Source organism: Carcharodon carcharias, chromosome 25, assembly GCF_017639515.1.
Source record: "Carcharodon carcharias isolate sCarCar2 chromosome 25, sCarCar2.pri, whole genome shotgun sequence".
NCBI lineage: Eukaryota > Metazoa > Chordata > Chondrichthyes > Lamniformes > Lamnidae > Carcharodon > Carcharodon carcharias.
The window spans coordinates 17,061,270-17,084,081 of record NC_054491.1 but is presented as its reverse complement, the minus strand read 5'-3'; the positions used below and the strand labels follow the sequence as shown (position 1 = coordinate 17,084,081).

Genomic DNA, 22,812 nt, shown 5'->3' with positions numbered 1-22,812 from the left:
GCTTGCTGGGACATTTTTCGGAGTGAAGTCATTTTACCAGCGCAAGTCATCTTTTTTGTTTAACCTTAGCCATAACAATAACAATAATTTGCATTTATATAGCACCTTTAACGTAAAAAAAGCATCCCAAGAAACATCGCAGAAGCGTTAAATGTTTTTTCACCTCAAAATTCATGCACAAATATAAACAAGCGCCTCACGGATACTGACTTGCAATGTCTGTCTACTGAGAATAACCATTTCAATTTTAAGTCATCTATAAATAAAAAATGAATGTTATAAATGATTTCAATGTCTCTGCAGGCTGATTTCAGGCCTAAGGCACTTGTAAATCATCTCAGTATCATCTCTAGAGTTCCTGACCTGCTCCTCACCCCTTTGGAATTCGTTTCCAGGTATCTCTTATCATCTGAGATGTTGATTTGTTTACATGCTCTGATACTTCAGGTACTATCCCACCAATCAAATCGATGCAAGGAGAGGGAGATGACGTGAAGAAATTATTTACCATTGCTTGTCCTGTGATCCTGGCAACGGTTGCTGTGGCACTTCTGTTTATTATCCGGAAGAAACGGAAGGAAAAGCGTCTAAAGAGACTGCGAGGTGAGCGGGAATGGCCAGGAAACATTGACAAGTGGTCTCGGGTCAAAATAATTAATCGTGAGGTGGTTGCAAAGCAAAGTCCTTTTTTTTATTATTTTCCCATAGGATGTGGCAAGGCCAGCAAATGTTGCCCATCCCTAATTGCCCTTGAGAAGGTGATTATCTACCACCTTCTTGAACTGCTGCATTCCATCCGGTACCTGTCACAGTTTGGCACACTTGAGTGACTTCCTAGGCCATTTCAGAGGGCAGTTAAGAGTCAACCACATTGCTAAGGGCCTGGACTCACATGTTGGCCAGACCAGGGTAAGGAAGGCAGATTTCCTTCCCTAAAGGACATTAATGAGCCAGATGGGTTTTTACAGCGATCGATGATAGTTTCATGGTCACCATCACTGAGACTAGCTTCCAATTCCAGATTTATAAATTGAATTTGAAACTATGTCCCCAGGGCATTAGCCTGGGCCTCTGGATTACTAGCCCAGTACTATTACCAATATGTTGGTTAGCTCAGTTGGCTAGACGGCTGGTTTATGATGTAGTGAGATGTCAAGAGTGTGGGTTCAATTCCTGTACCAGCTGAGGTCATTCATGAAGGCCCTGCCTTCTCAACCTCGCCTGAGGCATGGTGACCCTCAGGTTAAACTCACCACCAGTCATCTCTCCCTAATGAGAGAGCAGTCTATGGTCCTCTGGGAGACAATAGCTTTCATGACCACTATGCTATTGTCTCCCCTTAATCATCCTTTATCCCTCCTAATGGTCCCTTTGATTAGAATTCGGAGTGGAACTGAGCCCCAGGAGCCAAGAGTTGTCTTGGCCATAGTAGCAGCAGGGGGTCTCTGGTGCTTTCTGCTAGAGCCAGGGTAAAAATCTCACCCCTGACCTAGCCAGGGATCCCCACTGGAATCAGTACTTGTATGGACATTAGGTATGACTGAGGTTCGCTATCTTTCAAGTCTCATAGGTGGGGTCTGACTAACTGCTAGAGGTGCTGAGGGGCTGCGGGGAAAAGCTGATGAATCAGCACCTTATGGGTAAAGGAGATATTGAAGCAACAAATATGTAAGTGAGCTGATTTAGGAAATAAAAACTGGTCTTGATTTAATGAGAATTTCCTAGTTCTTATTCAACACCTTGAGCTGCCTGAATTACATAGCACTGGAATGCTAGGCTAACATCTGTTTGAGGAGAAGCTCTCTTGGATATTTTCCTTGGATTTGTCTCCCTCAGGAGGTTGGAGAGCTCTGAATATAAATTGTATGCAGTCCATTTAATGGAATGGACCTTTGCGGGTTCTGTGTTTTTGATTTTTATATAAAACACCTTAGATACCTAATTATTTCCTAAGAGTTAGCGAACTACCTCATGTTTTATGAATGCCGATAGGACGCGCCTTTACTTTCTGTTTATTTTCCTCAGCTGTGCCAAGTACAAAGAGAATAAATCTGGTTGAGATTTCATTGGAGTCCGGCCTCTTTAAAGAGCGCCATAATAGCACAGGGGCTTAAAGGAGGACAATCCTGACCAGATGGCCACGGATTTGTGTTGGATGACTGGGTTGGATAGTGGAGACAAAAAGCCTTGGAGTCATTTAAGAGACAGTTGGAAGCTATGATGGGAGGATGGCAGGTTTCTCCAGGTGGATGAACTAAGAGAGACTGAATGACATTCTTCATCTGCGATCCTTTGCTGGAGTTTAGGCTGTCACTGCCCTGAACGCTCCTCAACGGGCCAAGTCTTGAGACTGTCTCCAAGCTTGATTTCAATCAGTCTAGGAACTCCCCAAGGTTTGCCAGCTGTACAGTTTTACTCCTTTCACAGATGGGCATTTTCATAAATGTCCATGTCCCCTGTAGTCTTACACACACACACCCCCTATCCCCACAGCCATGCTAACGAGATGAAAAATCTGCTGTGGCTGTAAAATATTTTGCAACCTGCAGGCCTTGATGAGTCCACACCCGCAGTGGAGATGTAAATTATCAGACATTGGTCAGGTAGATCAACTTCTCTTGAACACTTGAATATTTTTTTGCCCCACTCAGGCCCAATAAGTGCCAGCAAACAGCAACAATCCATTCACCATTCACCCTACTCTACTGCTCCACTGTTACTGGGAGACCAAACGTTCCTCAATTCACTGTTGCTGCTGGCCTTGGTTCTACAGAACAATCCTACTCACAGTTTAACACCCGTTGACTCTAATGGGTTTCATTTTAGCAGCCTGCTATTTGCTGTGCACTGCTTAACACAGTTGCAGAGGAAATTAAACCCAGAAACAGCACAGGTTATGGGAAAAGAAAAACGTGCACTGTTGCTATTGGCAGCACATGGTTTATCTGAGAACAGAATGCTTGATACAAGCACTGGGTGGGCTCCCAAAGTGCAGAATGTTTAAATCCCCCAGCATGTTTGTCCCTAATTTTAAAAAAATTATGAAAAACGAAGACCAGAATTAAACATTTTAAAAATTGTCTTCATTCATCCATGTGATGTGGGCATTGCTGGAAAGACCATTATTTATCGTCCATCCCTAATTGCCCACGTTCTTGAATCGCTGCAGTCCATGTGGTGTAGGTACACTCGTGGCACTGTTAGGGAGGGAGTCCCAGGTTTTTGACCCAGCGATAGTGAAGGAATGGCTGGTATAGTTGCAAGTCAGGATGATGGGTGACTTGGAGGGGAATTTACAGGTGGTGGTGTTCCCATGTGTCTGCTGCTCTTGTCCTTCTGGGCAGTATAGGTGACAGGTTTGGGAGGTGCTGTCACAGAAGCTTTAGTGAGTTTCTGCATCCACTGTGTGAAAGGAGTGAATGTTTGAGATGGTGGATAGGCTGCCATTCAAGTGGGATGCTTTGCCCTGGATGATTGAATTCCTTGAGTCCTGGGGAGGTGGTGGCATGGTGGTATGGTCCCTGGGCTAGTAATCCAGGGTAATGCCCTGGGGACCTGGATTCAAATCCTACCGCAGGCAGATGGTGAAATTTGAATTCCACGAAAATCTGGAATTAAGGGCAGGATTTTCCAGTCATCGGTTGGGGGTGGTGGATGGGCATGGGAGCAGCCACAAAACGGCCCAGCCAGCATGAAATGCCTGCTGAGGGGCCCAGCGCTGCCAGGTTGGGGGCAGGAGATGGGTGAGTGCAGACGTCTGCGCATGCAGGGTGAAGCGCTCACTGAAAGCTCCCTGAGGGCACAGAGCTGCCTCAGGGAGCTGAAGAAATGTGGACACAAAAATAAACATTTTAAAAACGAGAGAAACGTGCCCCAAATATGACTCAGTCACATGAAGAGGGACATGTTTAAAATGATGCTTAAAAATTATTTTTTTAATTGCTTCCGGAAACCTTATCCAGCCTGTGCATGAGGTTTCATAAAAAAATCCAAAGGCCAGCTGGCCAATTCACCCACCTGCTGACCAAACAGTTGGACCGGCAGTGAAAAATACAAATTAATTATCTGCTTAAGGGCCTTAATAGGCCTCATAATTATCGGCACGTTGCCGACTCTCGCATGTGCATGCCAACCCAAAGATCGCGTGACATCGGGATGCTCGCCCGATGGTTTGGGCGCATGCCTGCCCTGTGGGACGTAAAATCCTGCCCCTAAAAGTCTGATGATGGCCGCAGAACCATTGCTGATTGTCAGGGAAAACCCATCTGGTCCACTAATGTCCTTTAGGGAAGGAAATCTACTGTCCTTACCTGGCCTGGCCTACATTTGACTCTAAGCCCACAGCAATGTGGTTGACACTGAAATGGCCTCTGAACAAGGGCAGTTAGGGATGGGCAATAAATGCTGGCCTAGCCAGCGACGCCCACACCCTATGAATGAATTTTTAAAAAGCAGGGTAATTGGCCTACATGTTTACACACACCTTTGCATTTCCCCAAGGTAAATTATTAGATCTCTCAGCAATCACCAGGGTTAAAATCTACCTCATTGCAATTATCTACTCTCTGATGTTACACCATCTACACTAGAATAATGTGGACTCAACAAATTCCACCCAAAAAGAACCAAAATACATCCTTTTATAAGAAAGTAATCCATCTGGAAAAGTTCATACCCACTAAAATTCATACTTGCCTGATGACTGATGTCAATGAATACATTTTTGCCTATTTTTCTCACTTCAACTAGTCATCACTGTCATTCAGCTCATTTAATGATGTGATATTTAAATAGCATCTCTCTCCTGACTCGAGTTTTGGATCACACGGCTGACTTTAAACCTCCTTTCACAAGTCTCTATCCTTCTGGGTCTGGGCTGAATTTGGGATGCTCATTTGTTAAGTATGGCTAGCTGCAAGAGATATTAAAAGGCAGCTGACTCCTGTGGAGCAATAACCCATTTAAATGTCACAGTACTGGGTGAAGAGAAGAACAGCTGGTAGCAGTCCTGGTCTCTACAGTATTTTTTTTTTCAAATCAGTCACTCAAACTTGCCAGTCATAACGGACGATAAATTTCATCAGTGCTCTTTCTAGCCATCTTTCAAATTGCATTAAACTCAAAGACAGCTAAGTCACCACTTTATTCAGTGGGGGAATTTAAGAGTTTGGTTCTTTGTCTTTCTTTTTCGGAGTCTAATGATTGCGTTTTTTGGAATATTTCAGATGCAAAGAGCCTGGCAGAAATGTTGATAAGGTAAGATAGACCAAGAGTATCTAGACGTAGTGTATCAACACTGAGAGTATCTACATCTGGAGTATCGGCACCTGGAGTGTCTACACATAGAGTATTTGGGAAGCAGTGAAAAAAACGACAACCGCAGCTAACATTTTTGAAGCGATGCTTAAAAACATTCGAGAACACCCAGACCCTTAGCGTCTGGCACACAACCTGGGGAGGGGCTCATTATCCCACTACCTGGTGGGGTCTCGGTTAGCCTTTGTCTTCTTTCAACTCTGTCTCTATCCACCTCTTTCCCATCTTGTATAAAACTTCTTTCTGTGGCTGTGATTGTGGGCGATCTCCTCCTAATCTTTGTGGCCTCCAGTGTGATGGTTTCACCAAACACGCTCCTGGGTGAGGATACGGTAAAAGAGAAGTTGTTGCTGTCAAGTTGTCACCTGACCAGTTTCTAACCAAATATTGGGATATCCAGAAATATGGAAAATTTAAATCTGTCACAAAAAGTGATTTTTTAAAAAAATTAAATTAAACTGATGTAGTATTTTTCATGAACTGAGGATGTCCCAAGGTATTTTACACCCAGTGAAGTACATTTGAAGTGTAGTCACTGTTTTAATGTAGGAAGCATGGCAGCCATTGTACACCACAGCAACAATGAGATAATGACTAGAAAATCTTTTCTAAGATGTCGGTTGAGGAATAAATATTGGACAAGATGCCAGAGTGAACTGTCGTTGAGATAATGCCATGATGGGATCTTTTAAATCCACCTGAGAGATCAGAGGCCTTGTTTAATGTCGCATCTGAATAACTCCAACTGTGCAGCACTCCCTCAGTGCTCAGCACCAGAGTGTCAGCTTAGGTTTTGTGCTTAAGTCCCTGGGGTGGCACTTGAACCCTCAATCTTCTACAGAGAATCTGTAAGGCGAGAATGCTAACACTGAACTAAGGCTGATACAAAGGAAAGAATCATTTTTCTCGTGGTGTCTATTGTGATGAAATGGAACCTTTTAGAGGAAGGATTTTCTTTGATTTTCAGTTGATTTTTCAACAGCAACTTCAAAGCAAGCCTCAGAAGAGCAATAGGAGCCCCTCCCCCACTGTATCTCCTCAGTTTTCTGCAGTGTGCTTCCTGCTGCAAAAGTATTTTGAAATTTGGTGTTCAAAGAATAAAAAGAAACAGCAACGCCTCTCATTAGATGTGACACTGATGTATTGTTGCAATGCTCAAAGTGGAAATCAGACTCGAGTGGAGCAGAATGCTTTCAAAAATTGAGACTCCAAGGAAGGTTTTTCCAAATGAAACAGGGAACGTCAGTAAGAGAGTTCAGAGTCCCAGAACTCCGAGCCTGAGGTTTATGCAAGCTTTACATTGCGGCAGAGAACAAGGAAAATAGAACCTCCGATTACATTGAGAAGAAAGAAATTGTTAATAACCCTGTCGGTACCAAAACGATGGAGAAACATAGGTCCTGAAAAGCTGATGTAAGCATAGAAGCTACAGAGAGGGTTTCATGTGGAATATTAACCTCATTTTTATTTTCAGATGTTGATCAGCATTTCCCGTTTTGATTCACTTCTAATGCTACCTGCTAGACCATATCCAGGAATTGTTTGTCCTCTGTGTTTTGTGTTTTGCAGTACCACCCCTCCCAGCTCAGGCTCAATAAGGGTTTGAGAACTGTGTCTTGTGTCCTTTTTGCTTTAAAAAATTATTCTCCTGCCTTGGGGGAGGTGCCAGAGGACTGGAGAACAGCTAATGTGGTTTCGCTATTTAAGAAGGGTAGTAGAGATAAGCCAGGGAACCACAGACCAGTGAGTCTCACATCAGTGGTAGGGAAACTATTGGAGAAAATTCTGAAGGAGAGAATCTATCTCCACTTGGAGAGGCAAGGTTTGATCAGGGTTAGTCAGCATGGCTTTGTCAGAGGGAGGTCATGCCAAACAAATTTGATTGCATTTTTTGAGGAGGTGACCAGGTGTGTAGATGAGGGTAGTGCAGTTGATGTAGTTTATATGGATTTCAGCAAAGCCTTTGACAAGGTCCCACATGGGAGACTTATAAAGAAGGCAAATGCACTTGGGATACAGGGTAATTTGATAAGGTGGATTAAAAATTGGCTTAGTTGTAGGAGACAGAGGGTGATGACAGAAGGCTGCTTTAGTGACTGGAATGCAGTGTCCATTGGCATACCACAGGGATCTGTGCTGAGTCCCCTATTCTTCATCATTTATATAAACAACATAGATGACTATGTGGGGGGGGGGGTGGGGTAGGATTGGTAAGTTTGCGGATGACACAAAGACTGGCTGGGTGGTTAACAGTGAGGTTGAGTGTCTTGGGCTACAGGAAGATATAGATGGGATGGTCAAATGGGCAGGTAAGTGGCAGATGGAATTTAACCCTGAAAAGTGTGAGGTGATGCACTTTAGAAGGAGTAATTTGACAAGGAAGTATTCAATGAATGGCATGACACTAGGAAGTTCTGTGGAACAAAGGGACCTTGGCGTATGTGTCCATAGATCTCTGAAGGTGGAGGGGCATGTTAATGGGGTGGTGAAAAAGGCATATGGGACACTTGCCTTTATAAATCGAGGCATAGATTACAAAAGTAGGGCAGTCATGTTGGAGTATAGAACCTTGATGAGGCCATAGCTGGAGTACTGTGTGCAGTTCTGGTCGCCACATTATGGGAAGGATGTGATTGCACTGGAGGGGGTGCAGAGGAGACTCACCAGGATGTTGCCTGGGATGAAAGATTTAAGTTATGAAGAGAGGTTCGATAGGCTTGGGTTGTTTTCATTGGAGCAGAGAAGAATGAGAGGTGACCTGATTGAGGTGTACAAGATTATAAGGGGCATGGACAGGGTGAATAGGGAGTAGCTGATCCCCTTAGTTGAAGGGTCAGTCACAAAGGGACACAAGTTCAAGGTGAGGGGCAGGAGGTTTAGGGGGGATGTGAGGAAAAATATTTTTACCCAGAGGGTGCTGACGGTCTGGAATGCACTGCCTGGGAAGGTGGTGGAGGCGGGTTGCCTCACATCCTTTAAAAAGTAGCTGGGTGAGCACTTGGTACATCATAATGTTCAAGGCTATGGGCCAAGTGCTGGTAAATGGGATTAGGTAGGTGGGTCAGGTTTTTCTCATGTGTCGGCGCAGACTCGATGGGTCGAAGGGCCTCTTCTGCACTGTGTGATTCTGTGATCCTTGATGTGGACATTAATGGTAAGTTTGGCATATTCTACCCATCTTGTCCCCCTGCGATGGTGGTGATGCCATTCGCAATAGGAGTCACAAATGGACCAGGTATGGTAAGGAAGGTTTCTTTCCCTAAAGGACATCAGTGAATCTGTTGGAATTTTATGGCAACTTTTTATTGGAGGAATTGTTTTTTAGAAAGAAACTGAATTCAAAGTTGCAAGCTGATTTGGATTTATGCTGTCTGGATTATTAGCGCAGGTCTCTAGATTTCTACATCAGCCCGCAATACCATTCTCTTCTAACAAAGACCCTTAACAACCATCTCAAGCACATTTTACATGCATTCACACACAAAGACACAGGTGAAATTCAACCTCAGAAGGGTGTCATGATAATAGTTGATTGTGATAGTGGACTCCAGTATTAGATACTCTACAGTGCTCTATGCGAGACAGGGGGTCACCTAATCTGGGAGTTGAAGGTCGGATAGCACATGTTGGAGCCTGTCTTGATAGGATTCAGTTACTGCAGATATGAGTTTATGTTAGGAAAATGTGTTATCAATAAAGTTAGCTCAGCTACAATGTCGACGGCCTGCGTGCATCATTGAAACAAAAAAAAAGACTTGGTGTCAGAAATAAACTAAACACAACAATGGAGGCTCTGAAACCACCGACAGTTTGGAGGGAAATCTGCCCAAAAACTGGAGGTGATTCCGGCAGCGATTCAAGCTGCACCTCACAGCGATGGGCAGTGATAAAAAAGACCCGCAGGTACAGTCTTCCCTCTTGCTTCACGTAGCAGGGGAAGCAGCCCTAGATATCTATAACACACACATTTGAAAGTGATAAGAAACAAAATGACTTGAAAGAAATAATGGAAAAATTCGAAACCTACTGCAGCCCTAAGAAAAATATCACGTATGAAAGATACCGATTTTTTTTTTAACATGCGTGCAAGGCAGTGACAACATTGGTCAGTACGTAACTGAGCTGAGAAAAGGAGCTAAACTGTGTGTGGTAATTATGGTTTTATGTAATGTGTAGTGTACCTTTAAGAAGGATGTTGTAAACGAAGATCACATGATAGTAGCACGGGCTACCTCGAGTCAGGAGTCTGTCGTGAGTAGTCAGTAGTATGGAGGTAGGGTTTGAGTTGAAAGCACACAAGTCTAGCTGCTGAGTACCTTTGTAAATAAACAGAAATGTGCCACCTAAGAAGTGTCTGCTGATCAGCTCTGTCAATTGTACCAACTCGGCCATCCCACAAGCCTGCAACCCAGATCCATAAGTCCCAAAAAACTGGTGACTAGGATCCAACATTGTGAGAATTTGGAGAGCTTGAAGAGTCTCTCGTCCTAGATAGAATAATTTGCGGAATCGCAAATGACTGAGGGAACGGTTTTTGTGAGAAGTTAGTCTCACGCTGGGGAAAGCATAAATATCTGCAGAGTGGCAGAGACAACGAAATGCCAGATTAAACAGATGACAGAAGATGATAAGCTGCACACAGTCAAGCAGTTAGACGCAGTTAAACAGAAACAGCCCCGGGAAAGAACAAATAGACAGTATGAACGTAAAAAGAACAAAATTGCTATTAAATCATTTAAATGCAGCCGATACGGAACAGGGCATTTACCATGTAGTTGTCCAGCCTACAGAAAGCAGTGTAAGAACTGTGATAAGCTAAACCACTTCGCTAAGATGCATAAATTGAAGACAGTGCACATGATTGACACACACAGAAATGGAACTTTTCACTGGTGCGGTAACAATGAATTCCAAAGTAGATGAATGGAAGGTTGATTTAAAAATTGCCAACATGATGGTGAATTTCAAGCTTGACACAGGTGCACAAGCAAATGTCATTCCCATCAGCCTGTATTGTAAGATAAGCAAAGAGAAACAGCTAACTAAAACAAAAGTGAAGCTGTCTACTTAAACAGGTGAAAAAAATTGCTGTAGAAAGCAAGTGCACACTTAGTGTCCTACAAAAATCAGTCTCAAGCACTTCCATTCATAGTGGTGAAAACTGATGCAAAACCCATTCTTGGAATCAAAGCTTGTGAAAACCTGAAGATAATCAACAGAATAATGATTGTCACCACTGGTGACATCCTGAGCGAGTATGAAGATGTGTTCCAGGGGATTGGCTGCCTAAAAGGAGAACACACCATCAAGATTGACGAAACTGTGACACCCAAAATACACCCACCCAGGAAAATACCAGTAATGCTGAGAGACAGACTGGAAGCAGAGTTGGATAGAATGGAGAAACTTCACATGGAGAAAATTGAAGAACTGACAAAGTGGGTTAATCCAATTCTAATTGTAGAAAAATCAGATGAGAATCTGCGAGTCTGTCAGGATCCCAGAGACCTAAACCAGGAAGTACAAAGAGAACATTACCAGCTGCCCACAGTAGAAGGTATCATGTGTAAGCTAGCCAATGCTAAACACTACTGAGTCTTGGATGTGAATTCAGGCTTCTGGCAGGTCAAGCTGGATGAACGCAGCTCCCATCTCTATCTTCAACACGCTATACTTTCCACGACTGTTCTTTTGAAGAGACAGTACAGGATCTAAAGGCTGAATGGCCTTCTGTGTTGGACGTTTCTACGATTCTTTGATTCTAGGTTGCATTTGTACATAAAGCTATGGAACCGAAAACTCATTATACCACCCAATTACTCAAAGCGAGCTTGCTTCCTTATTATCCTAAGATATCTAAATACAATTCCTCTGAGACAGCCTTCCCTTAGATTGCTCATTACATTTCATAAGGAATCCCTGCTGTATTATTGTGCATACTGGCATGAAATTTCCCCCCCAAAAAATCATCTGCAGATTATCTCTTGATGTGTTCCCTAATCACCATCTGTAAATATCATTGCTTACCATTGCCTTAGACTGCACAGATGGTTGGCATCAGTGCCAGAACTTGCTGTGGGGACAATAATAGACCCCAAACTGAACAAATCCCTCCATGAAGTTAAAACAGTGAAAAAAAAATCTAATTACCAGAGGCAGTTGCTTTTTTCCATGGCTGTAATGAGGGGATGTCAGTCAAATATTTCAACGCAGGTAGAAAGGATAACTTGAGGATAAGTCTTTGTTGAGACCTTGTCACCACATTCAGCCTAGTGTTCTGATAAGTGTCAGCCCTGGCTCAGTTAATCGCAATCTCCCCTCTGAGTCAGATGATTATGGGTTCAGGGCCCCCTCTGGGGATTAAATACTAAACCAAAACAGACACTTCAGTGCTGCACTGAGAGCCTGCTGCATTGTCAGAGGTCCTATCTTTTTGGATGAGATACAACACTGAAGCACCATCTGCCTGTTCGCATTGGCATAAAGGATTCCATGGTACGATATGACGAGGGGGGTCAGCGCTCAGTCTGGGCCAAATTATCCTTCAACCAACACTGCTAAAACTAGACTGACCGGCCAGTTAACTCAGTTACAGTTCGGTGACCTTGCTGTGTGCAAATTGGCTGCTGCAATTGCCTACATTGAAATTATTCATTTTGTGTGAAACCCAGAGGATGTCAAAGGCACTATATAAATGCAATTTCTTTTCCTTTCTGATGAGGGAATACCAGCTCTCCATACATAAAGTGTAATTACTGATCGAGGCTGGCCTCCGTGGTCATGAAGAGTTTTGGTACTGATCTTCATTTCCATTGCTGGACAGCACAGAGTACTTCAAACATTTAGGAAGCTTGGCTCAACCAAATAGTTTTATTTCCTCTCACATCTTAAGATTTATTTTCTCCAGACTGAAAGACGAGGTAAATCCACTGGTGTTTGCAGCCACGACTCTGTGGCCTGAATCCAACAGTAAACTGGACTTCATACTGTTCGTAGCTTTGCTATCTTACATTAGGCTGTCACTTGATGCTTACTAAGAACCTACTATTCTAGCTACTTAGGTTTAAGTTTGTCAGATTTAGTTTGATGATGCTCCAGCAACCCTATATAAATGCAAGTTCTTGTTATCCAAATTATGACATTCTATTTGTGAAATATTTTCTTGCAGTAAGAATAATCGGAGTTTCGATACCCCAGTGAAGGGCCAGCCACAGGGACCTCGGCTTCACATTGACATCCCAAGGGTGCAACTGCTTATAGAGGATAAAGAGGGGATCAAACAGCTGGGTATGTTGCACAGAGTTGGCACTGTGCTGGGTCATGCTTAATCTATGCCAAGATTCCAGCTGTTATTTGTTATGTACGGGGAAGGGTTCCGATGCCAGTGCGTGCAAGTGAAAAAGAATTGGAGACGTGGGAGTAGGAAGGGAAGGCACTTGGAGCTTCACCACACAAAGGGTTGAGTCACCAGGGATGGGTGGAAGTGAGGTCGGGGAGGGGGGCGGTGTGTGGCAGGGCAAAGCTACCCTTCTGGATTGTTATTTCACGGCAGTAGCCCTTCTTTTCCTGTATTTTTTCTTCCATGAATCTTGATATATGCCAGAAAATATAATGCATGAAATAGCTCCGCTGTACAAAGGGAGAAAATGGGACTGATATAAAATTCTATTTGGATTGTGTTTGTACTTCCAGAGTCCCTGAAGAGTAATACTTTTGCTCAAGTGCATCTTATCAATTGAAATTTTCAAGACAGAGATAGATAACCTTTTGTTAGGTAAGGGTTTGAAGACTTATGGATCAATGGTGGGTAATAGCAGCTGAAGTACAGATTAACTCTGGGTTCCATGTCCACTCCAGGACTTGATGGCCACAGAAGTTATGTTCGTAATGAGGCCAAAAAGGTTGGTTATCAGCTTGTAATCCTTCCTATACACCTGATGGCAGGTGGTAAGAGCAGGAGAGTTGCCTGGTCAGCCATACTGAAGAAGGTGACGGCAAACCACTGCAGTACTTTGCCAAGCATAATCATGGACCAATCCAATGAAAGACCATGGTCACCAATGCCCTCTTAGGACATGGGACCTGAAGGAGGAGAAATCTATAGAATAGCACAGGTATTTGCAGCTGGTGGGAACCGATTTGTTGTTGCAGCATTATGGGTTAAAGTTGATTGATTTTGATCGGATAGTGTATGCTTTTCTCAGTTTTGATGCTCATTTTGGTTTGACTTTTTTCTGCATGTTTTTGGGCAACCTTCCTCAAACTGAGTGGGACAAATCTTCGAGACGTCCGCTCCCTCTCCTTCCTTGTCTCAGTCATAGAATTATAGACTGATAGAGCACGGTGGGCCGAATGGCCTATTTATTCTATAAATTTGATGTAACCCTTCAGCTCTGATGTGTTCGCTTTGTGAGAGGTGGAGTTGGATTTGGTGTGTCAAAGTGGGCAACTGGAAGTAGGTTCCACACCTCACTACACGCGAGAGGAAGCCCACATGACGTAACTCGGTCCACCCTGCCCGTGCCAGCTCTTGGAAAAAGCCATCCAATTACTCCAAAAGTAAAAGACTGCAGATGCTGGAAATCTGGGACGTAAACAGAAAATTCTGGAAATACCCAGCTGGAAGCATCTGTGGAGGGAGAAACAGAGTTAACGTTTCGGGTCCTGATGAAAGGTCATCAGAATCTTAACCCCATTTCTCTCTCCACAGTTACTGCTCGACCAGCTGAATATTTCCAGCATTTTCTGTTTTTATGCAAGTATTTCCTGTTCTTCCCCCTTTGCTCTGCAGATTTTCTCCATAGACTAATCCAATTCCCTTTTGAAAGTTACCGTTGAATCTGCTCTCACTACCATCTCAGGCGGTGAGTTCCCGCTATCAGAACTCGCTGCTTAAATTCTTCCTTTCCCATGTCGCCTCTGGTTCTTTTGCCAACATATGGGGAGCATCTCAGGCTTTTCTTCACATTCCCGCTTTGTGTCTTCCTTTTGCCACAGGAGACGACAAGGCCACAATCCCTGCGACAGAGTCCGAATTTAGTCAGTCTGTCAACCCCCAGAGTTTCTGCACTGGCGTGTCTCTCCATCATCCAGCGATGATTCAGAACACAGGGCCGCTAATTGACATGTCTGACATCCGTCCCGGAACCAGTGAGTACCAGATTCTTCTCAGGGTTTTGCCCTGACGGTGCGAATTCGGGTCAATAGAATCTAAAAGTAGGCTGGTTAGAATGTGGAACTCATTACTGGTTGGTGCGAACAGCGTCAAGGGGAAGCTGGATAAGTACATGAAGAAGAAAGGAACAAAATAATACGCTGATGGGATCAGGTGAAGGGGGGCAGGAGAAGGTTCGTTGTGGAGATGAACATTGGGACAGGACAATAGGCCAAACGGCCTATTAATTGTATATATTTTATGTAACCTTTCAACTCTGATGTGTTCGCTTTATGAGAGATGGAGTTGGATTTGGTGTGTCAAAGTGGGCAACTGGAAGTATGTTCCACACCTCACTACACGCGGGAGGAAGCCCACATGATGTAACTCTTTAGAATAAGATGGAGAAACAACACATCTAATTGTGTAAGAGCAAAATACTGCGGATATGCTGGAAATCTGAAATAAAAAGAGAAAAGTGCTGGAAAATTCTCAGCAAGTCTGGCAGCCCCTGTGGAGAAAGAAACGGGGTTAATGTTTCGGGTCGATGACCTTTCTTCAGAACTTGACTCATTCTGACTCTGCCCTGAAATGTTAACTCTGTTTCTCTTTCCACAGGGGCTGTCAGACCTGCTGCACATTGCCAGAATTTTCTGCATTTATATTTGCATTCAGTTTATAAAACCCGTGGTATAGACAGAAAACATGGCTCCTGGCAGTTTAATAAAGGGCAGCATAGCAACTGAGCCCAGAGTCCAGGAGGTCTTAGTCAGCATTGAATGCTACGCTTGACATCCCAGGGCAAGGAAAGAAAGCTCAGAGTCCCTGTTCCTGACCACCAGCAGCGTGCATCTGTGTGTGTGTGTGTGTGTGTGTGTGTGTGTGTGTGTGTGTGTGTGTGTGTGTGTGTGTGTGTGTGTGTGTCACTCTGTCTGTGTGTGTGTGTGTCACTCTGTCTGTGTGTGTGTGTGTCACTCTGTCTGTGTGTGTATCACTCTGTCTGTGTGTGTGTCACTCTGTCTGTGTGTGTGTGTGTCACTCTATCTGAGTGTGTGTGTATCACTCTGTCTGTGTGTGTGTCACTCTGTGTGTGTGTGTGTGTGTGTCACTCTGTCTGTGTGTGTGTCACTCTGTCTGTGTGTGTGTCACTCTGTGTGTGTGTGTGTGTGTGTGTGTGTGTGTCACTCTGTGTGTCTGCGTGTGTGTCACTCTGTCTGTGTACGTGTGTTACTCTGTGTGTGTGTCACTGTCTGTCTGTGTGTGTGTGTCACTCTGTGTGTGCGTGTGTCACGCTGTCTGTCCATGTGTATGTCACGCTGTCTGTGTGTGTGTCACTCTGGCTGTGTGTGTGTGTGTGTGTGTGTGTGTGTGTGTGTGTGTGTGTGTGTGTGTGTGTGTGTGTGTGAGAGACTCTGTCTGTGTGTGTGTGTCTGTCCGTCTGTGTGTATGTGTGTCTATGTATATAGAGAAGTCGAATGGAGGGCACAGTCAAGCTTAACTGTGACACCGCGCCCCCCCCAACCCCCTCAATCAAATAGATGGTTACCATTGTCTACACTCACACATAAAAATGGCCTGCGACATCATGGGAACCAAATTCCAACATTAGTCAGTGACTTCAGGAGAACCTCTCCCCACCTCAGAAGCATAATAAGGATTTACTGAATGTATTACTTACTTAATGAGTCTTATAATATGATGACTGCAGGTAAACTGTTTGGATATACCCTCTTACTGTTGTACCCTCCTCTTTTGCGCTTTTATGTTAAGTGGTTGAATCATGTTACGGCAAAAGTGAGCCTCAGCATTACATGTGGAAAGCAACGTGGAATTAGGAGTAAGAAGTTAGTTAGATCTGAGAACTCTCTCTCCTCTCTTTCCATCAGATCCTGTTGCTAGGAAGAGCGTCAAATCGGCACACAGCACACGGAACAGATACTCCAGCCAATGGACTCTGACCAAGTGTCAAGCCTCTACCCCAGCCCGAACTTTGACCTCTGACTGGAGAACTGTGGGGTCACAGCATGGAATAACAGTGACCGAAAGTGACAGCTACAGCGCCAGTCTCTCCCAAGACACAGGTGAGAGAGCTCTGGGTCAGGCCATTTCATTCTTGCTTTTTGTCATATCACTAAACATTTCGGGTGCTAGATTTAAAAAAAAAGCTATATCACCAGATAACTCCCATGATAATTCAGCAGGCAAATATAGAAGCGAACCAAGTCTGAGCTGAGCTAACTGATCTTGGCCATGGGAGCCTCCAATCAGCCTCAGTGTTGCTAAGCTAGGGAGGGGAGCCTCAGCTAGGTTTCCTGCTCCCAGTCACTGTCCTACAGAAAGCATGTGTACAGGCATATAGTGAGGACAAGGGTGCCTCTCGGCTTGACTGAATGACTTGCCTCACTGTCAGACACGTACATGAGGAATGGCCTCTTGTGGGAGGTAGTGAGGTGCTGCTGGTGCCTCTAGAATTGTGCCCCAGATTTGGTCAGACCCTTGAGTAATCCAGAGAGAGCACTATGTAAGAGAGAAGGCAGCCTGAATGGCTGTTAGGGAGAGTTAGATCCAGGGTCCCTTTCACATGTCAAGCCTGTGCTGAGTACGTGGCCAACAGACCAACACTCAGTCATTAGAGTACTGTATATTAGTACTGTATATTAGTACTGTATATTGAGTACTGTATATTAGAGTACTGTATATTAGAGTACTGTATATTAGAGTACTGTATATTGAGTACTGTATATTGAGTACTGTATATTGAGTACTGTATATTAGTACTGTATATTAGTACTGTATATTGAGAGATAACTGCTGTTCCACTGCATGCAATTTACTCAGCATCTCCTAAATTAAATCCAGCAAGAAAAACAATGTTGTGGTTTAAGGGAAAGATTTCATCCAACAGGATTCGTATTGAAAAAAAAAAGTATAATTTAATATACGGAATGCAAGAACTTCCAGCACAGAAGGAAGCCGACAGTATTGGGGATATCTTCTTTAATCATGTTCCCCAGCTCTTTCTCTCAGGCCCTTTAACAGTTTGATTTTGCAAGTGTTTATCTCGTTTCCTCTCGGCTGCTGTGAATGACTCAAATTCTGCAAATGGTCGGGAATATGGAATCTTACAGCGCAGAAGGAGGCCATTCAGCCCGTCATGCCTGTGTTGGCTCTCTGAGAGAGCTATCCAAATTGTCCCACTCCTCTGTTGTTTTCCCATCGACTTACAAATTTTCTCTCCTTCAAGATCATATCCAATTCCCTGTACCGGATCGTAACAGTGCACTTTTTTAAAAAAAAATCATCTCTTCATCTCACCTCTGGCTTTTATGCCAGTTGCCATAAATCTGTGTCCTCTCATCAATAGCCCCTTTCAGCAGGTTTAGCAGTAGCATAGTGGTATTGTTACTGGACTGGTAATCCGGAGATCTCTGATGCTCTGGTGACCTGGGTTCAAGTCCCACCATGGCAATTTGAATTCAATAAAAAATCTGAAATTAAAAGTCTAATGATGGCCATGAAACCATTGTTGTATAAACCCATCCTTACCTGGTCTGGCCTACATGTGACTCTAGACCCATAGCAATGTGGTTGACTCTTAACTGCCCTCTGAACATCCCATGGACAAATGGAAAAAAAAAAGTGGTGCCATATTCCATTCTTTTACTCACGACGTTCATGTCTCTTATGTTTTTCTCTTAAAAGACAAAGGCCGGAACAGCATGGTTTCCACAGAGAGCGCCTCCTCCACATATGAGGAGCTGGCCCGAGCCTACGAACACGCCAAGCTGGAGGAACAGCTACAACATGCCAAGTTCGAGATCACAGAGTGCTTCATCTCCGATAGCTCCTCTGATCAGATGACCACTGGGACCAACGAAAATGCCGACAGCATGACTTCCATGAGCACCCCCTCTGAGGCAGGCATCTGTAGATTCACAGCATCCCCCCCACAGCCGCAAGATGTGGACCGAGGGAAAAATGTTGCTGTGCCCATCGCCCACAGAGCCGGTAAGGATTTCCAGAGCCGTGGCATCCAACGCACCCCAGGTACAATTCTAGAATAGTTCGCTCAGGTTTCTGCTGAGCAATTTGAAATTGAAAAGCACAGTTATATAATTGAGAACCTGAATATTGCGGATTCTGGAAATCTGAAATAAAAACAGAAGATGCTGGAAATATTCAGCAGGTTAGGCAACATCTGTGAAGAGAGAAACAGGGCTTAGTATTTTCAGGTCTGTGATTTTTTTTTTCAGCAGAACAGTTCTGGTGAAAGGTCTGTCGTGTTTAATTTTTCTGTGTTTGATTAGATGAGCCTGTTTACGATTGATGCTCACTGTGCTTGATTGGTTAAGTCTGGGTGTGGACTCAGAGAAAAGTAAACAAAGTTGTAGAAAGAGCTGGAAGCCAGAGCTGAAGCATGGAGTAGACATTTTAAAGCATGAATAAAACCTGTTACACACGTAGAAACTTGTGTCATCTCTGCCTAGATCTGAGATATAAAGTGTAGAACAAGTCATCGACCTGAACCGTTAACCCTGTTTCTTTCTCCACAGATGCTGCCTAACCTGCTGAGTATTTCCAGCATTTTCTGATCTACAATTGAGCACTGAATTAGAATTGATACTCAGAGACAGCCACTCGGTATCTAATAGTGACAGCACTTTTCTGAGTCTGGGGCTGTTGCGTGTTGTTGAGGCAGGATAGATAGAATTCTGCATTGAATTTGACCCAGGAGTGTTTAAAGAAAGAGCGTATCTAAAATTTAGAATCATGGAATATTTACAGCAGAGAAGGAGGTCTTTCAGCCTGTTTTGTCCATGTCAGATTGCTGTAAGAGAACTCAGCTAATCCCACACCCCTGCCCTATCCCCGTAATCCTGCAAAGTTTCTCTCTTCAGGTGTTTATCCCGATCTCTCCTTAAATGCCCCGATTGTATCGGCCTCTATCTCTCAGGTAGCGCATGCCAGATCTAAACCACTTATTGCATGAAAATGATTGGTTTTCCTCAGGTCACTGTTGCTTTATCACCAGTCACCTCAAATCAATGTCCTCTGGTTCTTGACCCTTTTGCCCAAGGTAGAAATTTCTCTCTGTCAACTCTCTCTGGACTCTTCCTGAATATGAACACTTCTATTAAATTTTCTCTCAGCCTTCTCTAAGGAGAACAACCCCAGCTTCCCCAGTCTATCAGCATAACTGAAGTCCCTCATCCCTGGAATCATTCTTACGAATCTTTTCTGCACCCTCTCTAAAGTCTTCACATTCTTCCTAAAGTGGTGTCCAGAATTGGTCACCATTCCCCAGTTATAGTAGACTGGGCTTGGTTCTGTATCTAACCCCATGCTGTACCTCATCTGAGAGTGTTTGATAGGGACGGTGTAGTGGAAGCTTTACTTGGTATCTAATTCTTGCTGTAGCTGGCCTGGGAGTATTTGATGGTGACAGTGTAAAGAAAGCTTTACCCCTTTATATATCCCATTCTGTACCTTGGGAGGGTTTGGTCATAACAGTGCAGAGGGATCTCTACTCTGTACCTAACCCATGCTGTATCTGCTCTGGGAGTGTTTGATGGGGACAGTGTAGAGGGAGCTTTACTCTGTATCTAACCCTGTGCTGTACCTGTTCTGGGAATGTTTGATGGAGACAGTGTAGAGGGAGCTTTACTCTGTATCTAACCCCGTGTTGTACCTGACCTGAGAGTGTTTGATGGGGACGCTGTAGAGGGAGCTTTACTCTGTATCTAACCCCGTGTTGTACCTGCCCTGGGAGTGTTTGATAAGGACAGTGAAGAGGGAGCTTTACTCTGTATCTAACCCCGTGCTGTACCTGCCCTGGGAGTGTTTGATGGGGACAGTGTAGAGGGAGCTTTACTCTGTATCTAACCCCGTGCTGTACCTGCCTTGGGAACGTTTGATGGAGACAGTGTAGAGGGAGCTTTGCTCTGTATCTAATCCCATGCTGGGAGTGTTTGATGGGGACAGTGTAGAGGGAGCTATACTCTGTATCTAACCCCCTGCTATACCTGTCCTGGGAGTGTTTGATGCTGGCACTGGGTTTAAGTAACAGGAAGTGCTTCATTCCACAGAGCTAACATCCCTCACCTTGATGATCACAAGAATTGACAAAGACCATTTCCAAAAAAAAACTCCTTTGAGACAGTGCTTCCTACTAAATATAATTAATTGGTATCACTATGGTTACAGTTACGAGCAAAGGCTCCCAAAACAACATTTTATCACGTAATCTTAAATACCTGTGATTTATCACTTATAATGACTCCATTTGTAGGCAAACTGTTTTCACTTGTTCATGTAGTTATGTGGCTGATCCTTGCATTGTTACTAACTCTGTTTTTAACCCATAGAGTTCTTCAATCGACAGCAACACTTTAATTTTCAAATATGCAGACACCATCTAGGTACCTTGGCAGGGCTACATAGTGGCACATAGTCTACGGAAGCCTTGACACACTGTGGCACAGAGCGGCAGGACCAGATCTGTGGCCTTGATACAGTGGGTTCCTCAATCCCACCAATCTGGGCTGCTAACTGGCTTGCTGAGTGAACCAGTAAAAGAGGACGATGGGGTGATGATACGTTAGTTTAGCCAGAGGTGTTCATCTCAGTTTGGGGGGTGAGGGTGCAGGGTACAGCACTGGGGGCAGACACTGCATCTTGATGCAGTGATACTGCTCTGGTAGACTTTGGTGCAGAAACTTAATATAAGAAGGAAGGAGCAGAGTCAGCTGAGGGGGAGGGGAAACCGAAGCGAAATGCCTCTTCATCCCAGTTCGGTGCCCCCTTCCAAATGCAATTGACCAAGACTTTCCATCAAGGTTTTCAGGCTCAGGTTGCCATCCAGGAGAAAATAACATGGAGCTACCTTTCTTCTCAAGTAAATTCAACTTCGCCATGCGCAATTGTTATAATCATTTTTTAAATACATCTATTTTGCAGGTGACTATTGCAATCTTCCCCTATACGTCAAATCGGATGCTTTCTTCCGCAAATCAGACGTCCGTGACCCTTGCCCTGTGGTGCCGCCCAGGGAAGCCTCCATCCGGAACATGGCCAGAGCGTACCAGTCGCAAGGCCGCCACATGACCCTCGACCCCAACAGCAAGCCGCCCATCCACCCGCATGCCACGGCCACATTACCTCAGAGAACTCTCACCGCGTCAGGCTCCACAGCCGCCGCCGTCGCCGCCTCTGCCAACACGACTGCCATCACCGCCACTGCTTCTGCTGCTAACCCCCCGGCTGAACCACGGCTGCCCACGCACACCAAAATTGGCGGCTCCAGAGACTCGCTACTAGAAATGAGTACAGCCGGACTGGGCAGGTCACAGAAACAAGGAGCAGGCGCCTATTCAAAGTCCTACACCCTGGTGTAAGGCACAGAAAAGCCCCTTTTCACCCTTGCCCTTGCTAATTTGTAATAAAAATATTTCTTGTACATAAGGAACTCTTTTTTGTATAAATAATACTATTTTCTTCTTCTGCAAACCAACCAGGGCACAACAAAAAAAAAATAAATCAAAATGTGATGTTATTTAAAAAAGAAAAACAAAAAAAAAAGTTCACATTGTTTTGAATGAAGGACACAAATGAGGTTTTTTTTTCTGATGGTTGTGAATTGTTTCGAAGCAAATTCCTTGGAGCCATTGCATGCGGACTATTTTACTGTTTAAAAACGATCACTCATAAAGAATCTGCTTCTATTTGCAAATGCTTGTGTTAATACCTTTTTTCTATGAAAAAAACTCAAGACGCCGTGTGCAATAAAACATTTGTTTATATGTTGTTGTTTTCTGATTAGCTTAGACTCTTTCCCTGTTTAGTAAAGGCGGAAAACCCAGAATATAGAAACAGCAGTAGGCCATTCGGCCCCTCGAGCCTGTTCTGCCATTGAATTAAGACCATGTCCGATCATTATTTTGAAAGCTTGCAATTCCATGCTGTAACATTTACAGCCAGGAGTGAGATCATTTGATGCAGTGAAGAACATATTACATTTTAATTATATCTTCATGGCTGACAAATTGTCCTAACTTCATTTACCTGCCTTGGTATGGTTTATATCTCAAACACCAAAATGCTTTGAAGTCTTTTTTTTTATGCTCTTCAATAATGGATGTTAGTTCTGAGGAGTCAGTGTGCCGTCAAGCATTGTCATGTTAAGAATAACATGGTTAGACGCAAATGACAGCTCCCTCTGCTGAAGCCCAGCCCCTAAAGAACACCAACTATTTCATCAATGTGACATTTACTTTTCATTTCCCACCCTTAGCTGTCCTCTAGCATCAGGATTGAGAGTGGGATTGTTGCATTGACAACACTTT

General features: G+C 44.0%; 1 protein-coding gene across 3 annotated transcripts in view; it reads left to right on the top strand.

Annotated features, from left to right (window-relative positions):
* The window catches only part of LOC121269638 (Down syndrome cell adhesion molecule-like protein 1 homolog), a 474,540-nt gene extending 452,676 nt beyond the window's left edge, over window positions 1-21,864 (top strand). For 2 of the 3 annotated variants that reach the window (XM_041174392.1, XM_041174394.1), the window contains 8 exons: window positions 448-603; window positions 5,226-5,256; window positions 12,485-12,603; window positions 14,314-14,466; window positions 16,357-16,551; window positions 18,173-18,478; window positions 18,840-18,845; window positions 21,428-21,864. In XM_041174392.1, coding sequence (XP_041030326.1) covers window positions 448-603; window positions 5,226-5,256; window positions 12,485-12,603; window positions 14,314-14,466; window positions 16,357-16,551; window positions 18,173-18,478; window positions 18,840-18,845; window positions 21,428-21,864 — 1,403 coding nt within the window. Of the gene's footprint in view, window positions 1-447; window positions 604-5,225; window positions 5,257-12,484; window positions 12,604-13,440; window positions 13,444-14,313; window positions 14,467-16,356; window positions 16,552-18,172; window positions 18,479-18,839; window positions 18,846-21,427 lie in introns of all 3 variants that reach the window. The other variant, XM_041174393.1, reaches the window with a different exon arrangement.
* The last annotated feature ends 948 nt before the right edge of the window (window positions 21,865-22,812 follow it).